The sequence below is a fragment of the Papaver somniferum genome, chromosome 9, assembly GCF_003573695.1.
Source record: "Papaver somniferum cultivar HN1 chromosome 9, ASM357369v1, whole genome shotgun sequence".
NCBI classification, from domain to species: Eukaryota; Viridiplantae; Streptophyta; class Magnoliopsida; order Ranunculales; family Papaveraceae; genus Papaver; species Papaver somniferum.
This window is the reverse complement of record NC_039366.1, coordinates 57,583,471-57,603,163: the sequence shown is the minus strand read 5'-3', so window position 1 is coordinate 57,603,163 and position 19,693 is coordinate 57,583,471. Positions and strand designations below refer to the sequence as shown.

General features: G+C 34.5%; 2 protein-coding genes across 2 annotated transcripts; one reads left to right on the top strand and one right to left on the bottom strand.

Annotated features, from left to right (window-relative positions):
• Positions 1-7,855: 7,855 nt before the first annotated feature.
• Positions 7,856-8,632, bottom strand: LOC113311989. The gene has a single exon (XM_026560769.1). It carries the CDS (start codon positions 8,630-8,632, stop codon positions 7,856-7,858), a length of 777 nt encoding a protein of 258 aa, XP_026416554.1.
• Positions 8,633-13,308: 4,676 nt separating this feature from the next.
• LOC113307668 (NAC domain-containing protein 78-like) lies at positions 13,309-17,749 on the top strand. The gene is made up of 6 exons (XM_026556116.1): positions 13,309-13,719; positions 13,830-14,098; positions 14,199-14,393; positions 16,174-16,671; positions 16,760-16,877; positions 17,035-17,749. Exons 1-6 carry the CDS (start codon positions 13,551-13,553, stop codon positions 17,454-17,456), a joined length of 1,671 nt encoding a protein of 556 aa, XP_026411901.1. The 5' UTR covers positions 13,309-13,550; the 3' UTR covers positions 17,457-17,749.
• The last annotated feature ends 1,944 nt before the right edge of the window (positions 17,750-19,693 follow it).

The window sequence follows — 19,693 nt, the reverse complement described above, 5'->3', positions numbered from 1 at the left end:
TTGAATACTCCCAAAGTTAATCCGTTATACAAATTGACTACCGCAACTTCGTATAGTTGAGACCGAGTAAACACTCATTAGTTACTCAGTTCCTTCGGTATCTTCGCACCTACAACCCATCTGCTCTAAGCATGTGAAACTAAGAAAGAGCCCCAAATCTTGACTTGCTTCACCACTGTGAAGACTTCTACTCTCAACTAATTTGGATTGTAACCCTAAACATCAAAGGACTAACTTGTTTCAGTAACTAACTCAATCTACCAAATTAATATTTAAATAAAAAATAAAGTAGAATAAAGGATCTTTCTTTTATTCAATATATAAACTCCTTTGGTCAAAGATCAAACCAAGACAATGTTATCAAAACAATAAATCTCAGTGAACAAGCTTTGTCCAAGCAACTTAATGCAACTAGATATTTTATTTGATCTTTTAACAAGTCTTATTTTTATCAAAACAAAAAGATTGTTGACCCCTGTCATGTAACTAGGGAGTCTTGTAGTTACTCTGGGCCTATGTTCTTATGTTTTGTAACTAGTTAGCTAGTATTTCGGGTATGTATTCTTATTAGCCCATTTGAGAGAGTGTTGTATCCATTTAGGTGTAGCCATATGTAGGGCACCTGATTGGTTTATTACCACCCTTTGGGGGGATCGAGTAGTCTTGCGGCTATTTATGGCCAGGGTCCTTGTAAGAATAATTCTCATGTTGAATTAATCAAGAAATTGTGAGGCCCTTCCTTAAGTTAGGAGAGAAGGTTATTGTTGTTAATTGAATATCTAAGTATGTTCATGACAATTGGTATCAGCCATTAACGATCCTGATTATCTTAAGTAATGACTGGAGGAGGAGAAAAGATTACAACAGTAAAAGAAGCTGCAACTCATTTGCAGAATCATTCAGATCGATTACTTACTTTGGAAGAATCGGTGAATACCCTTACTTCTAAATTTCGTGCTCTATCTGCTGAGATGACTCTTGTCAAGGAATCACTCTCTACTATTGTCTTGCTTTGTCAATGGATGGGTATTCCTACTGACCCAATTTATGAGACTGAAGCAGACCCATCCAGTGAAGGTGCAGTTCATCATGAGCTTACTGCAATGATTTCTCAACCTGGTAAATTCTCTCGACACCCTAAGATTGATTTTCCTAGATTTGATGGCAATAACCCTTGAGGTTGGATTCGTAAATGTGTTGGATATTTTCAATTGAATATGGTTGTTGATGCTCATAAAGTAGATTTAGCATCCATTCATCTTGATGGTAGAGCTGATTTATGGTTTTTAGATTACCAAGAGGGTAAACCCATGATAGAATGGTCTCAATTTGCTTCTGATATTTGTTGTCGCTTTGAAGACATAGCTTCTGATAACTTTGTGGGAGGCTTTAACAAATTATCTCAAATACCAACTGTTGAGGAATATTTTGATCGATATGAATCTTTAAAAGCTTTGATGAAAGCTCATAACCCAAGTTTATCTGAAGATTATTATACAATGAATTTCATCAGTGGCCTTAAAGAGGAGATTCGCAACCCTGTTCAAATGTTTAAACCATCCTCTAACACTGATGCTTTTTATTTAGCTAGAATGCAACAGGCCTCTGTCGATTTTCAATCCAAATGATTTCGACCTTTTCCTAGACCATTTCAACCTTCCAATACACCTTACTCTTTATCAACACCATCTATCAAACCTGTTTTATCACCAATTACTCCTCCTCCCAAACCCCCATTCTCTAATTCAAAGCCATTTGTTACTCTCCCACTAAATTGGAACCCACTATCCCTCATATTAAACGACTTACCCCTGCTCAAATGAAGGTTCGACGTGATAAGGGATATGTTACAACTGCGATGAGTTATATAAGCAAGGTCACATATGCAAGACTCAGCAATTGCTTATGTTGGTTGCTTTTGAGGATACTGGTTCTCTATCATCTGGTGAAGAGCAGGAGTATGATGTTGCTTCTCCTTCTTCGTCTGTTGACTCTCCTATGGAGATATCCCTCCATGCCTTAACAGGTATGGTTACGCCAACTACAATTCGCGTACCTGGTTGCATTCAGTCACATGATATTTTTGTTCTTATAGATACTGGCAGTACCCACAACTTTGTGGATGCCAAGTTGGCTGAGCAACTTCATCTTACTGTTGCACCTACTGGTCCCATGTTAGTGAGAATAACTGATGGAGATACTACCATTAGTAAAGGTATATGCCCTCAATTATCATGGACTATGCAAGGATTCGACTTTAGTAGTGATTTACGCATTTTACCACTGGGAGGCTGCGACATGGTTCTTGGAGTGGATTGGCTGACACAGCTTGGGGATATCGTGTTTAATCTAGCTGAACTTAGAGTCTCTTTCTTTCACTAAGGTCAACACATCACTCTTCAGGGGAGTTGTTCTTCACCCACTTGCAACATGATTAATGGTAATTCATTTATGAAGTTTCTTAAAGACAACACACCCACTTTTATTGGGAAATTTTTCTTTATCTCAGCTATTCCCTTAGAACCAGTTCCTGCTACCATCTCTACAGTATTAGAATCTTTTTTTGATGTTTTTACGGCTCCGACGGTCATCAAATACCTTTAAAACCCAATTCTGCACTTGTATCTCAAAGACCTTATAGATGTCCCCACTTACAAAAAGCAGTGGTAGAATAATTGATTCAAGAGATGCTTGATGCTGGCTTCATCCAGGAGAGTCACAGTCCATTCGCCTCTCCCATTTTACTCATCAAGAAGAAGGATGGTTCTTCGCGTTTCTGCGTGGATTACAGGAAATTAGACGACATCACAGTTAAAGATAAGTTTCCTATTTCATTGATTGATGATTTGCTTGACGAATTAAATGGCGCCATCATTTTCTCTAAAATTGATTTGAAATCTAGCTACTATCAAATTTTGATGAACTTAGATGACATCCATAAAACTGCCTTTCGCACTCATCAAGGCCATTATGAATTCAGGGTTATGCCATTTGGCTTAACCAATGCTCCAGCCACCTTTCAGTCAGTAATGAACACCATTTTAAAACCATTTTTGAGGAAGTTCATCTTGTTTTTTTTTTTAATGATATCTTGATTTATAGTAAATCCCTTGAAGAGCATGTAGTTCACCTCTCTCAAACTCTTGCTTTGCTCAGACAACATTCCTTTTTTTCAAAACAAGACCAAGTGTTGATTTGCTCAGCCAAGACTCTTTTATTTGGGACATTTGATTACTTCTGAAGGTGTTGCAGCTGACCCTGACAAGATTGCAGCTACGCAAAATTGGCCTCAACCTACCACACTCAAGCAACTCAGAGGGCTTTTGAGCTTGACTGGTTACTACAGGAGGTTTTTTAAGGGTTATGGCAATATATTCAAGCCTTTGACTGATATGTTGAAGAAAGATTTCTTCTCTTGGTCACCAGCGGCCTTACAAGCTTTCTTGTCTCTCAAAACTGCTATGAAAACTGCACCAGTGCTTGCCTTACCTGATTTTTCTCAACCATTTATTTTGGAGACTGATGCATGCTCTACAGGTGTGGGTGTAGTTTTAATGCAAGCAGACAAGCCCGTAGCTTTTTACAGTAATCCATTGGGGCCACAGGCTTTGGCACTATCCACTTATGAAAAATAACTTTTGGCCATTGTCATGGCAGTTCAAAAGTGGAAGTATTACATATCACAACATCAGTTTATTATTCACACTGATCATCAGAGTCTGAAGTATTTTATGGAGCAAAGAATCACTGCTGTTTTACAACAGAAATGGCTCATGAAGTTACTTGGCTTGGATTATGTCATCAAATATAAGAAATGGTTGGAAAATAAAACAACTGATGCATTATCCAGAGTTCCTCATTCTTCATCTACATGCCAGTCATTGTCAGTTGCACAACCACAATGGAATCAAGACATTATTGTTAGCTCTACTGAATATGCTCATGCTCAACAGTTGATATCTCAACTCCTTATATCTCCATCTGATTCTCCTTGTAAGAACAATTCTCATGTTGAATTAATCAAGAAATTATGAGGCTCTTCCTTAAGTTAAGAGAGAAGGTTATTGTTGTTAATTGAATCTCTAAGTATGTTCATGACAATCCCATAGAATCAAGTGTGCAAGAAGTATCACAAATATCAAAAACTAAAAAGAAAATATTTCAAGTCTCAATCTCCAATCTTCAAAGTAACACAGCTGCAAACAACTGATTCCACTCTTGATGAACACTCACATAACATAGTCGGTTAAAGTTGATTGATCAATAGTTTTATCTACAGATCTTGAATCATTAGGTCTGTAATAGTCAAATCCTCAAACAAACTTGAACAACCTTATATCAGAATATACTAACTATAGAATAAACAAGTTTAATCTGTCAAGGATAACCATTTTGTTAGTTCTTATTCAAATCAACAATCAATAAACTAAAATAAAAATACGATTTAGTTTCCTCCCAACAGTACTACTAAAAGCTTCTTGATCCTAAAGAAGACTTTAAACGAAGACAAAACAAGATGTTTCACCTAATTAGATTATTGCTGTCTTTTAAAAAGTTGGTTTTCCACACGATCAATCAAATATGTGTCAAGGTATGAGTTTGTAAGTATACAAGACTCCACTAAGTATAGTGTTATGACCGATGCTTATTTGGAAAAAAAGATATTATCAATTTCTATAATCCTTAAGATTTGCAATGGAGCTACTTTTTGCACAACTCTATCATTTGTGATTTTCTCACCCGTGGAAGCTGATACTCGTACAATTTGGACAAGAAGAAGCAGTTGAGACTAAATCCTCTCATATATTATTATAGAAAACGATGCAAAATATTTGATAGACCGCACTCGAGTTGTTGTTTCGATCGAATTACACATGCTAATACTTTATTTAAAGATACCTCTGATTTTTTATTTTATTTTATTTATGTCCTACAAGCTTTTAAAAATTACTTTCAAGAACTGTAACGAGATCACATAGTCTCTTGCTCATTAATCAAAAAATTGGAAATGCCTCTTGTTTTAGTATCGTTTCCGGGTTTGGTTGTTCTCGATTAAGGCAGAACTGTATTGAGAGATTTACTGTTTAGTCCAGAAAACCCGATCCGGATTACTGGCTAGTCCAGCGCCAAAAAATATTTACTTCCTAATCCAAAAAAGTTCTGAAAAGAGTAAAATTACTCTACTAACCCTAGTATATAACATTACGTATAATAATACATATGTTACTACATATTACATATGTAGTATACTAGATACTAGTAGTAACTAGTATGTAGTATGTAGTAATAACATATGTAGTATGTAATATACTAGTAGTAACTAGTATGTAGTATGTAGTAATAACATATGTAGTAACTAGTATAGTAACTAGTATAGTAGTAGTAATATGTTATGTATTGATACTACATATTGATATGTAGGATATTATGTATGGATACTACATATTGATATGTAGTATGTTATATATTGATATGTAGTATGTTATATATTGATACTACACATTGATATGTAGTATGTTATGTATTGATACTACATATCAAAAAAAATATTTATGTATTGATACTACATATTTTACTACTAGTACTAGTTACTACTAGTTTACTAGTATACTAGTTTATTAGTATACTATACTATAGTAGTATACTAGTTTAGTATAGTAAAGTAGTTACATAATTTACTAGTAACAATAAAGTATGTAGTAATAACATATGTAGTATACTAGTAGTAACTAGTATATTAGTAGTAATATGTTATGTATTGATACTACATATTGATATGTAGTATGTTATGTATTGATGCTACATATTGACATGCAGTATGTTATATATTGATATGTAGTATGTTTGATATGTAGTATGTTATGTATTGATACTACATATTGATATGTAGTATGTTATACATTGATACGTAGTATGTTTGATATGTGGTATGTTATATATTGATACTACATATTGATATGTAGTATGTTATGTATTGATACTACATATAAAAAAAATTGTTATGTATTGATACTACATATTTTACTACTAGTACTAGTTACTACTAGTTTACTAGTATACTATACTATAGTAGTACACTAGTTTAGTATAGTAAAGTAGTTACATAATTTACTAGTAACAATAAGATATTTTTGTTACTACTAGTATAATACATATTAATATGTAGTATCACCGTATTGATACTACTAGTAACATTTACATGTGTTGATACTAATTAGATCTGGAAGGGTGTTTTAGGAATTTATAAAATACACTTTATACTCTCCACGAAGTTTTTGGACTAGAAAGTAAATAATCTAGTCCAAAAACATGTTTTTGGACTAGAGAGTAAATCTTTTCCACGGGTGGACTAGCCATTAACTGGGTCTGCTAGAACTGGACTGGCCAGTAATTCCTACAACTGTATTCCTCGGGGTCCTGAAGCCTTTCCTTATAAAAATAATGGAAAATTAAATAAGAGGGAAAATCCCCTCACAGTTTGAACATTTTTTTTTTCAAAAAAATCAAAACGGTAACATATTTGAAGCTAATGCTTTGGGAATATGTTCGTCTTACAAATTTCTATATACCCACAAAAAACGAATACATCTCGAAATATATAACCCCGCCATCTACTACTTAGCATATCAACCGTTAAAATCAAGATCGATAGATGGTGGAGATTTGGTATTTCAGAATGTAGATCCATGTAAATCCATTCTTTAGAACATCTCCAATGCATAGGGTCAAGGTCATCCTATGTGGAGGTCTTATTAACACATTCTTATGTGTGGGTCATTACTAAATGACAAAAAAAAATTATTGTAATTTTTTTTACCTCAAGTTGATCTTCAACCCCCAGGTATTATCTAATAAACATTATTTGAATTTGGAGACAAAATAATGATGTGGCTTTAAGACCCCAAGGTCATAGAGAAAGTCTTATTTATACTTTCTCTATTACCCCCACTTAGACATGTCATCTATCTCTATGACCTTGACCCCTGTGTTGGAGATGGAAATTTGGTGGAAAAAGTCTTAAATCCTAGGTGTCAATCAATTTTAAGACCTTTACCCCTTACATTGGAGATGCTCTTATGGATATGTAGATCCATGTAAAACAAACATATCCTTAAAATATTAACTTCAAATTTTTTTTTTCCGAAGAACCACTGTGTGATATAATCTGAATTTAAGCATGCAAGAGGATCTTCTCAATAAATAAAAATTTATTACACCTTTTTGGCAATGTTGCTAATGGGGGTGTCAATTTACTTGGGGGTGTACCAACCCAAAGGCAAATGGTTGTTTTGTCTTATATGTAAAATGGTACACCCCCAGGTAATTTGGTACCCCCTATTAGCAATCTTGCTTTTTGGTTTTCCCTTTGAGCTCTTCCCTTTTGGTGGCAAATTATCCACGTAAAGTTTTTTTGATAAAGAGACTTTTATTTAAAGCGGAGAGTGAACATTACATATAATAGGATCTAATCTCAGATTAGTCCTTTGTAGGAATTTAGTTCTGTCATGAAGGTTCATATTCTCAGTAGAGAAATAAGTTATATTCCTAGTTCTCACTTCCTTAGCAAGTCTATCTTCGAAATCTAAAAACTTCCTAGGTTTATACAAAAACAAAGCCGAATTACATATATTAAGAGAAAATTTGCATCTGTTGATGCTTGTTTGAGCTCTCCAAAGCTGGTCTTCCGGATTAGATTCTCCATTCATGATCTTCATTAAAGTCTGACAATCATTTATAAAACAACAGTTGTTGAGATTTAAATCCTTCACCCATCGAAGAGCTTAAAGTTCAGCTTTTTCTTCATCATCTAAGGGCAAGCAACCCAGTTTCTTCCTGCACAACATTGTTTTCTGCTTCATGTTTTATCCAAAATTGAGACAACATAACCCATGGTGAAATCAGCCTCAAAGAGAGAAGCATCAAAATGGATGAACCAATCAAAGTTGTGTCTGTAATCAATATGAATATCAATGCCAGGCTTTCGGACAGATAAAACATTATGCCTAGAAGTGTTGTCCTTGGAATAAACTCTATTCTGATAAGAAACTTTTATGGAGTCGACAAGCTTTTGAGGCAATGGCATAACATTGTCAAAGTTCACACTGTTTCCATATTTCCATATAGACCGAGTAATATAAGAAATTTTATCATGCTTATCTTTAAGAACTTTGTTATTCATCCAATAATTAAACCACATCATAATATCATAATGACCTTGAAGATTATAGATATCACACAGATCAAAAGCATCCCAAATTTTTCTAGAAAAAGGACAGTTTATAAAAAAATGACATTCATCCTCAGCCACATTAGTATCACAGAATAAACAGAAAGGAGTCGAATTTTTGATATATTTAGACAATTTATATCTTAATGCTAAGGCACCAGACACAAGTTTCCAGCAAAATATATTAACCTTAGGCATTAAATTTAACTTCCAGACTTGCTTCCAAAATTTAGCTTCTTTTTTATCAAACTTCAGATCAGTGAGGAAATTGTAAGCAGACTTTGTAGTGAGTTCTCCAGTCTTAGTTGAATTCCATCCGATCCTATCATGCATATTAAGATTAATAGCTACAGACTTTATAGCATTATGAACAGTATTATCAACATATTTTGAGATAATGTTCATATCCCATGTGCCATCATTACAAATCAAATCATGAACAGTTTTAGGTATGTCAACATCTATAATAGTAGGATTGAGAGGAGTGGTTTGATTAGGCAGCCAAATATCGGACCAAATATTTATGTTTGTTCCATTATTAACTTGCCAAGTATAATTTGATTCAATGACCTCAAGACCTTTTCTAATACTGGACCAAATCCAGGAAATTTCTATGTTTTCTGTTTTTTCTTAATGGATTATGATTCCTAAAATATTTATGTTTTAAGATTCTAGCCCACAGTTGCTCCTGATTATGAATTAACCTCCAAGCTAACTTAGTAATAAGCGCTAGGTTATGTTTATGAGGTATTCTAATTCCTAGCCCACCTTGCCGAATGTCTTTGGTTATACTAGGACAAGCTTTAGGATAGTAACATTTCTTTTTATTTATTTTTTCCACCAGAAATCCCGCTGAACTTTGTCTAAGTTATCAAGAGTTTTTTTAGGGAAGTACAAACACTGCATTTGGTGGTTAGGATACGCACTAAGCACATTTTTGATAAGAACAATACGACCTGCATGGTTAAACATTTTTCTAATCCAACCTTGGAGAGCACCATAATACTTGTTAAGTAAGGGTTCAAAATTGTTAACCTTATTTCTATCAAAGAAGAGAGGAGTCACAAGATACTTGTCATTTTAAGAGATTTTCCTAACCTTAAGAATTTTAGAGATGATTTTACAGTGTTTATTATGCATTTTAGGTGTAAAATAAATTCCAGATTTTTGAAAATTGATGACTTGCCCAGTCATCTCAACAAAGGTATTAAGGATATTAACCAAGTTTTTAGCTTCATTTAAGTTAGCTTTAGAGAAAAGAAAACAATCGTCGGCAAAGAAAAGATGAGAAACAGAGGGAGCAGTTTTTGTAACTTTAATTCCAGAAATTAGCTTATCTTTTTCGTCTTTTAAAAGAAGTTTAGAAAGAACCTCCATGCAAATAAAAAACAGGTATGGAGATAAAGGATCTCCTTGCCTAAGACCTCTAGAAACTAGAAAATTTTCACCTGGCACACCATTTAACAAAATAGAAAAAGAAGTTGTAGTAATGCACTGCATTATAAGTTGGCACCAATCATGACAGAAACCAAAGGAAAAAAGAGTCCGACTTAGAAAATCCCATTCGATTCTGTCGAAAGCCTTAGATAAATCGGTTTTTAAAGCCATATTTCCATTTTTATTTTTAAAAGTTTTCATAGAATGCAAAATTTCATGCGCAACAATAACATTGTCTGTTATTTGACGACCAGGGATAAAAGCAGACTGATTTTGAGAAATAAGTTTAGGAAGCAAAGGTTTCGGCCTATTAATTTTATAAGTAGTATTGCTTAAACTAATTTTATTAGTTAAGATTTTAGAGATAATTTTATAAGTAGTATTGCTTAAACTAATGGGTCGAAAATCACTAGGAGTGGAAGGATTCTGAACTTTTGGAATTAAAGTTATATAAGTGGAATTCAGATCTTTAAGGATGTATTTTTTCCTAAAACAATCTTGAACCAGATTGATAATGTTTGTTTTTACAATGTCCCAGTGAGCTTTAAAGAAACCAGGTGGAAAACCATCTGGTCCTGGTGCGCCTCACTCATTCATATTGAAAAGAGTATTCTTAATTTCACATTCATCACGTATTTTAGTAAGCATTAAATTTTCCTCATTATGAATGCAGGGTTCAATAAGGCTGCTTATAAGATCAAGATTTTTAGGATTACAAGAAGTACTTATATTCTTAAAGTGTTTTATCAGCATGTTATGAATTTGAGTGTTATCCTCAATCCAAAGACCACATTCATCCCTAAGAGTATGGATATGATTAACTCTCCTCCTGTTGTTAGCTGTTTTATGGAAAACTTTACTGTTTCTGTCAAAATACTTAATAAATTTATCCTCAGAGAGATGATTCCAATAATCATACTCTCCGTTATACCAGATATCCAGATTGTTCTGGGTATCTTTGATTTCAAGCAAAGGTAAAGGATTAATGGAATGAAGATATTCCATTTTCTTATTAAGATTATCTATATTTTGGAAGATATTTCCAAAAACATTTTTATTCCATTTAGACAGCGTGTAAGAAAGATTCTTAAGATTTTTATGAATTTTAAAAGCAAAAGAGCCATTAATATTACAATTCCAATTCTTAGGTACAATGTCAGAAAAAGTTTCATGACTAAGCCAGGTTCTTAAAATCCCAAAAGGTTTATGCGCATATTGTTTAACAGGCTTACAAGTCAAGAGAATCGGCGTGTGATCTGATCCTACTCTAGGAAAATGACTAACAATAGCATCAGGAAACATATTGGACCAACAAGAAAAGGATAACACTCTGTCAATACGTTCTTTAATGTTTTCCTGGCCTTCCATATTGTTAGACCAGGTAAAAAGAATGCCTTGAAATCTAAGGTCCATCAAACCTAGAGACTGGATATTACCATGAATAAATTTATTAACATGAGAATTATTTTTTCCACCATGCTTATCATTACCATGCAAAATAAAATTTAAGTCACCTATGATAATCCAGGGTAGACTAGGATTAGTTTTATAAAAATGAAATTTTTTATCCCATTGCAACTTCTTTCCTAGATTATTAAGAGACCCATGCATGCAAATAACATTCCAATGATTATTAAAGCAGTCATAAATATCACAGAAACAGATGTCAAAAAATTCAGCAATAGAGGTGACCTTGATATTGTTATGCCAAGCTATTAAGAAACCGCCAGAAATGCCAATTCTAGGGACAACACACCAGTCATAAAAGTTTAAATTCCTAGCAAGGATATTCATACTGTCTCTTGTTGCTTTTGTTTCAGCTAAAAAAATAAAATCAGGGTTATGCTTCTTTAATAAGTATTTAAGATGATTTTTCGTTATGGATTTTCCCATCCCTGCACATTCTAAGAGTGAAATTTCATCCTGAAAAACTTATAGATAGAATTTTTGCAAAAACTAAGGAAAAGTTTATAAAGAATGACAAATGTCAGACTGAAAATAGATCGAATAAGGACAATATCTTGCCAACAAAAGCAGCACAAGAGAGCAAGAATGATTGCGCATATGCACAAAAACGAGGAGTATAAGATGGAATAAAGCTTAGATAATGGAGATAAAAAGATATCAGAAAATAGTAGCAGAAAATAGCGGAAAAAATGAAAATGATAGGAGATGAAGGTTAAAACAGAGCTGCAACAACTAACAACAGTCAAGCAAGCAAAAGAAAAATAACAATAAGTAAAACTAAATTGATTATGAGTGGAAAATAACAGTAAAATCGAATCAAATATCAGGACTGAGATTGCAAGTATAGGAAGCTGATCTGATTGGTAAATTCACCAAGGCTTCAGCAAGAACAACAAGAACATTGGCTATGTAGGAGTCTGAGAAGAAACAAGAGACCAATCTCCGAGCTTGAATAATCAGGTCACCACTAGGCCAAAGTTTACTTCAATTGTAAAAACCTCCAATAATCAACAAATTAAACTGGCTTTAAGTAATTTCTTATCCCTTTATGATGTAAAAATCTTCAAAATTCCGAGTCAAAAGATCCAAAATTTAATCGAGAATACTAATATGATGCACTTCCACTTGAGACTTTAAATAAAATCTGACTATTTCTTCTTATTAGAATTGAAATGACCACTTGCTTCACGGATATATAAACTAGTTAATCCAAAATTTGGTCATCGATTTAGCCTAAGCCTCCAATCAGGGATTCTTCTTGTATTGAATAAGACTATTTTCTTAATGATTTAAAATTAGAGATTTGCAATCTAACCTCTAACGTTGAGATTTCCTTTCGATTTGATATGAAACACCCAACTCAAATTGACGTTTGGCCTTCGATTTAAAAGATCACCAACCAGGAATCACAGTCAAAATCCGTAGCCTCCGTTCTTGTGTTTTGCCAAAAACCCTAACTCCCCCAATCAGGCTTGAAAGGAAGAAAATGGATAAATCCTGTATTTAGGAGAAACAAACGAATCAGTGAAAAAAATCTTAATCAAACATTCAAAACAGTAAGACAATTTTACGAAAAGAAAAGAGAGAGAAATCCAAAAATCCGACAGGAGAAAAGATAAATCTAAGAATAGGAACAAAAATAAGATAAAAAACCAGAGATTAAAACTATTAGGATATAAAATATAAGGAGGAGGTGATTTAGGACTGAATCATGAACATGCAGAGAATTTGGACAACAAAAATGGTGTCGGAACGGCGATCGCCCGATTTGGAGAGCAGTCTATGAGCTAAATACTCACATAGACATCTCTATTTTATCCACGTAACGTGAAGTCAATAATTGGAAAAAAGTGCTCGCATTAAATATACCTTTCTTCAGAAGGAAGGTAGGTTCCTATAACTTTGTATATATAAATAAATACATTAAAATACGAGATCTCTTTGAACGGGGATAGTTATCGGATTTGTGTACAAATACCGACTTTACAAAATCCTACAACAGAACATTCCTTATTTCAGTAGTCCCTCGGATAATATCCAAAGATCTAATAGAACATTCTAGTATCGACTGAATAAGCGGCCCAGATAAATTAACTCATCATATTTAAATAAACATGGAAACTTATTAACAGAGAAATCCTCGTTATTTTTCTTACCGCGAAATTTATATCCACGAGTCTTATATTCCGCCCTAGACTTTCATTTCATAGTCAGCACAAAACAAACCTTCCTCCTCTTTTCGAGAAACCCTAACCCTAATCATGTACAGATTCAACACCAAATCATCGATGCAAAATCAAGCTTCTGATATCGATTGAGATCTCTATTTATTACTTATACCTTATCTTTATTTATCTTCTCTATTTATTTATTTTTGTTAAATTTTCAATTTGAGCAAAGATTACTTGGATCCATATTAATGGGAGGTGAATCATCAGCATCATCACTAGCACCAGGTTTTAGATTTCATCCTACAGATGAAGAACTTGTTAGCTACTATCTTAAGCGAAAAATTGTCGGAAAACCCTTTCGATTTGACGCGATTTCTGAAATCGATATCTATAAGTTCGAGCCATGGGATCTTCCAGGTTAATGATCTCTCTTCTTCAACCTCTTGTCTTTTTGTTGTTTGTTCTGTTTGTGATGTGTTTAGCGTTCGTTGAAATTTACGATTTTTAGGGTTTTGTTTTGTTTATAGGTCAGTCTAGATTGAAGAGTAGAGATCGTGAATGGTACTTTTTCAGTGCCCTGGATAAGAAGTATGGGAATGGATGGAGGACTAATAGGGCAACTGAGCAAGGTTATTGGAAGACTACAGGGAAGGATCGGGCTGTTCACCGGGCTACTCGATCAGTGGGTATGAAGAAAACTCTTGTGTATCACCTAGGTCGAGCTCCACGTGGTGAAAGAACTAACTGGGTTATGCATGAATACCGTATAGAGGATGAAACACTTGGAAAAGCTAAGGTGAGGTTTTTATTAATTGTAATTTGGATATGTTTTTGTGCTAAAATGGATTGTTTTCTGTTTTGTTCTGAAGTTTTTGTGTGTTTATTGGGTTGGGAAGGATGCTTTCGTGTTGTGTAGGATTTTTCAAAAGAGTGGAACGGGGCCCAAGAATGGAGAGCAATATGGTGCTCCTTTCATTGAGGAAGAGTGGGATGAAGAAGTTACTGTTCCCGAACAAGAAGTTATGGCTAATGGTGGGTCTTCTAATGGGAGTGATGAAGAAACTAGTCTTGCGCACAACTATGGAGAGGAGGTAATGACTACTTTACATGGTGTTGATTATAAACTGTTGTTTTTTCAGTTAAGAGCTTAGTTTGTAGCTTTGGAACATTATCAGCTTAGTTAGGTAGGTTGGAAACATCATCCCGTGACCACGTTACATAGAATCTCTAGAGCTAGTTTAATTGTATTTGCTTTGCAGTTTAGATGAGTTATCCTGTAAGGTTTTGTAGAAGATAGGTACTTACCAAATAGATATCTGCAAAATTTGATAATTTATGCGTGAATACTCAATCTGGCTAGGTACATATTTAAGATTGAACTTCTTATTTCTGAAGATTAACTTGAATGAAGCACTATCTGCAACGTTTTGGAACGTCATATATTGTTAACTGCAGCAAATCATAGAGTTCAAGTAAATTACCTGTCTTAGATTGAATCTCTCATACGTGATAATATCCACTATTTACAAATTAGTTTCAACAACAACTAAATAGTGGTAGTTTCAACATTTGGACGACTCAGCAGGTTGCACCTTTTGTTTTTCAGTGAGTTAGATTATTTTTTCTTTGGGTGCATGCTTTGTGTTGCATTTTACCACAGTTTACATAGTTGCTTTGATATCTTTAGGATCCATGTTTCTATTCTTTTCCATGAGAAAATAAAGAGTAATCACGAAGAAGAAAGGAGAGTGTAAAAATAGAAGGAAGTTACAGATATGGATTATTACTACATGAATCATCGGTCTTTGCACCCCATCAAATATGGAAACTAAATGAAAGTTCAAATGTTGGGACAAATAGTCTGGTTTTCTCCATGACTGCATTTTTGGTGAAAGGTGGGAATGGCTTTGGTTAAAGAAAGCATGCACCTTTGCTGAGATTGTTTTGTTTTAAATAGAAAGAGAAAGAAAGATTTCTGGAAGTAATTTTCAGAAATATTTTTATTTTGCAGATCATGGAGAACCAACCTTTTGTCGTAACTGTGTCGTTCAAAAGCCTCCTTAGTGAAATTTTGCAGAAATTCAAGCTATCTCCACCATTATACGGAGTTTCACAGTCTAGGGAAGAACAATTTCAAGCATGGGTTAAAATCCAAATTGATGACATTGAAATTGAAGGGATTAAGTTTTGGGGGGCTTTGTCACATAAGAAGGTAGAGTCGGAGATGGACGCTGCTAGGACTGCTATTAGGTATTTAAAGACCATGTTTGAATTTGAGGTCGACGATGTTAACCTTGAAGATATTCAAACTTACAGTCAACACTATGATAGTGATGAACGAGAGAACGAAGAATTACGTGTAAAGGTGAAAGAGTTGGAAGCCAAGTTAAAAAGCCTGGAAGGATCCTAGTCTGTAATGCTGAAAATATATGTTGTATTTGGTGCAGTCATGGTGAAATATAAAAAGTGCAGTCTTGGTGAAATATAAAAAGTTAGGAAAGCTAGTTATGTGTTGTTTGTTGGTAATATGAGAATCATTAGGAGTTCTGTACTCTGTACTTGTGACCAAATAGTTAGATCCCGTGTATTGACAATTCTGTTCTTAATATATATTCTGTTCTTAGTTAAATCTTTTAAGTTTGCTTCTCGTTGTTCGTTCTGTAGTTTATTATAGTAGTATATCAATGCTTTTTGGGGCTGATACAATCTACAGAAAAATCTTCACAGCGTAACAGGGTTCTCTTGATAACTTTTCTCAATTTGAACATTATATTTTGCTGTTCATGACCGTAAAGTATCCCTGGTGTTACTACTTTTCACCGAACTTTGTAGACTAAAAGTTTATTTATTTATTTATTTGGTTGTTTTCAGAATGTTGCCTTGGCGGTTCAACCTGTGAACATTGAGCTTCCTGCGAACCCGTATTGTGCGAATGGTTGGAACGTTTTAGAGGATCCCTTGAGCATTCTGGGCGAAGATCAAAAGCTACCCATCGCTTCAGCTGAAAATGGCCTAGCTTCAGCACTGCTTGTTAAGATGGAGCAGACCCAAGTCAAAAATGAGTTTCTTGAACTGTCTGATCTTTCAAATCCCGTCAATGCCAGAAATATTTCTGATGATCAAGCTACCCAAGAGCTGTCATACTTTGCGGCCCCAAGTAATCCATCAGATGTTAATGGGGAATCATATATAGAAATGAACGATCTTGCAAACTATGGTGAAGGAGCTGATCCATCAGGATTTGATTTGCTTGGCCTTGACCCTACTTTCTTCGATGCCACAGACAATGGCTTCTTCGATGATGAGTTCGACTTCTCTAATATGTTTTCTGATGATCCTCTCATGGGCGATCCATCATTTTCTGGAGAGGTAATGACACCACAAAGCCACCTCCACCTCCACTTCCATCTGTTGTTTGTAGAAACTAGGGTTGCTTATTGTGTTGCTGCTGTTGCAGGTGAATACCGACATCGGACAAGCGTATCTGCCATTCCCAGAACCTTCAAAACCACATGTTAGTGAAATTGCGTCGTCTTCAATGCAAAAACCAGAGAAGATGGAAAAGGTTCCACGAGGTAAAATTTGCCTTACTTATTCATGTCTTAAGGGGGTTCCATTTTTTTTTTAAACCTTCATGTAGAGTTCCACAATTAGTTTTGTCTCATATCTCAAGTTTGAGCTTTTCCACCTTATGCATTAATGGTCTTTTTTACCTACCTTTCTCTGGTGCAGATGTCAACTACAATGAGGGATGGGAAGGTTCAATTGCCAAACAAGTCAGTCGTATGCTGGGATCAATCCCTGCTCCTCCTGCATTTGCTGCAGAGTTCCCCACAAAGGAGGCAACAATTCTTGGACAGACTTCAACTTCACTATCTTCCAGTTCAATCCATGTTACTGCTGGGATGATCCACATCACTAGTAGCATGACGGTGAGTGGTAATGGAAAGGATGACTGGTTATGGAGGAAGAATGGAGGAGTGGACATCCTTCTTCCATACGGCTTGACAAGCAATGAAGCAATGACGGTGGAGCATTTAATGTCGAGCAAAACAGTGTCAGTAGTGGCCCGCAGCTCGTTCTATTTAATTTTTCTGTGGGTTTTGATTCTTTCAGTGAGCTGCAAGATGGGAAGCTATATTTATACAAGGTGAACCTGCTTATTGTGGTGATGAGTTGGATCATTGGCGTGCAACGCCAAGTTTGTTACTCTGGAAGAACTTAACGTTGAGTTTATATGATTTTCTGTGTTTATTTTTCTCTTTCTTCTGGAAGACCTAAGTAAGAAAACTAGACAGGTGTTAGTTGTTTCGATTTCTTTGTTTACATTATTGATTTACGGAACATAAGTTTTTATACTTTCTCTGTCTACGTTATTGATTTACTGAACATAAGTTTGTATACTTTCTATGGATACTTGAAACTATAAACGTACATATTTATCCGAGGTATAGTGTGCTTAGCGTCTTCTCCTTGCTGCAGGGTTAAAAGTCAGGGTTACATCTTAGAGGGAGATTCATTTATTAGCGGTTATTATTAATTAAGGAATCTTGAGGAGACAGTCTGAGGGGGCCCTCTTGCTTTTTAAACGCTGAACGCAATTGTTTTCTTTTTTAGTAAAACCGTTGGGTTTGCAATCACAAGTAAGAAGACAGAGGTGTTCAGCAGTGGTAGGCACTCGTTCTTTTGACGCAGCAGTTTTATCTGTCTACACTTGTGACGCTTAAATGTAACGCGTTGAACAGTAACATTCCTCTCAACAGTCTCTTTCTCGATCCTCTGCCGCTTCAATCACTCTCCTTTTCCAACTCGGATGCCCAATTGCACAGCCAATTCAACTCCATCTCTGACTGACCAGATTTTTGCCATATTGTATATGATCGGCATAACTTGCTACATAACCAGCACCATCATCACGAATGACTCCACCAATTCCTGCATTATTGAAGCCCCAATAGCATCAAGCGGTTTTAACCAGTCTTAGTACAACAATTATAACGTCCATACACATCAGAATAATGTAGAGATAATGCATTGATCCCACCCCCACTATCTCTCTATCTCACCCGCTCCAAAAAGCAGGAATTGGGTGTGGACGCAGAATTCTGAAGGTGGATTGATGGGTCCTGGTGGAATTACGATTCTTTCGATACGTTTGGTTGCCCAAATTCCTTGATTTATATTTCCTTCCCGAATTATAATTTCACCAAATTCCCCATTTTTGAATACCACCTCCCCTAAGATTTGATGGAAAATTTTTGGGGGTTTATGGACTTTTTTTTTTCCCTTTAAAAGTCTCCAAACAGGTAAAACAAGAAAATACTGAGAATTCTATGAATTTTTATTTAGCTACCAAACACGCAAGGAATTTGCATGATTCCCGATATTTTATACCACTGTTGGGTACGGTCTTACAGAATTAGGTTGTTGCCCCTATGAAGTTGGCCCCCATATTTTACTTCGAAGTATGTAAAGAAACTACAAAAAAATAAAATAAATGATGTGGCACTGAAAAATTGTGCATCTATACACCCAATGGCCTTGTTTGATAAAAATTATGATTGTAGGGCTCCTTTGGTAACCATTATTATAATGGTTATGTATGTGTTTGATATCCATTATAATAATTGATTATCTTAATTATAATTGAACAAATCCATTATTTTCAGACAGAAAAAAGTTGTTTTTAAAAATTATTATAATCAATTATTATTTTTAATAAAATTGAGTTGGGTTTTTCTTCTTATTTTCTCTAAACTATCAAGAGACAGTTAAAAAAAACAAGGGCTTAGAAAAAATCCTAGATCATTGTTTTTTCCTTTCCTTTTCGAGAGCATTTTTCAAAGATAATCAATTATTTGAGAAAGGTGTGATAAAATTTATTATAAAAATGATTATACTAAAATCATTTATCTATTTATAATTGTCTATAATTATAAATTGATAATCATAAAATTTACCAAACAAAACCATATATAATCATAGATAAATAAATGATTTTGATATAATCATTTCTGTAAGAAATTTTCACAAACACAATTTTTAAATAATTGATTATCTTAAAGAGGAGAAGAAAGAACGAGGATCTGGGATACATTTTTTTTAATCCGCTATTGTTTTGTCTCTTTATTTATAGTTTAGAGGAAAAATAAGAAGAAAAAAAATCGAATCAGTTTTGCTAAAAAAATAATTGATTATCTTTTGGAGTAACAATCAGGTTAAAGCAAGAGATAGAGAATGAGAAGAACTTGGTATTGATAAAGAGGCATCAAAACTATTACATATACATATAATGTTCTCTTATATACTCGAAAGGGAAGACCTAATCTATTGGACCACACATCCATGGGCATGGGCCCTTTAACACCCCCCCTTGTGTGGTTCAACAACA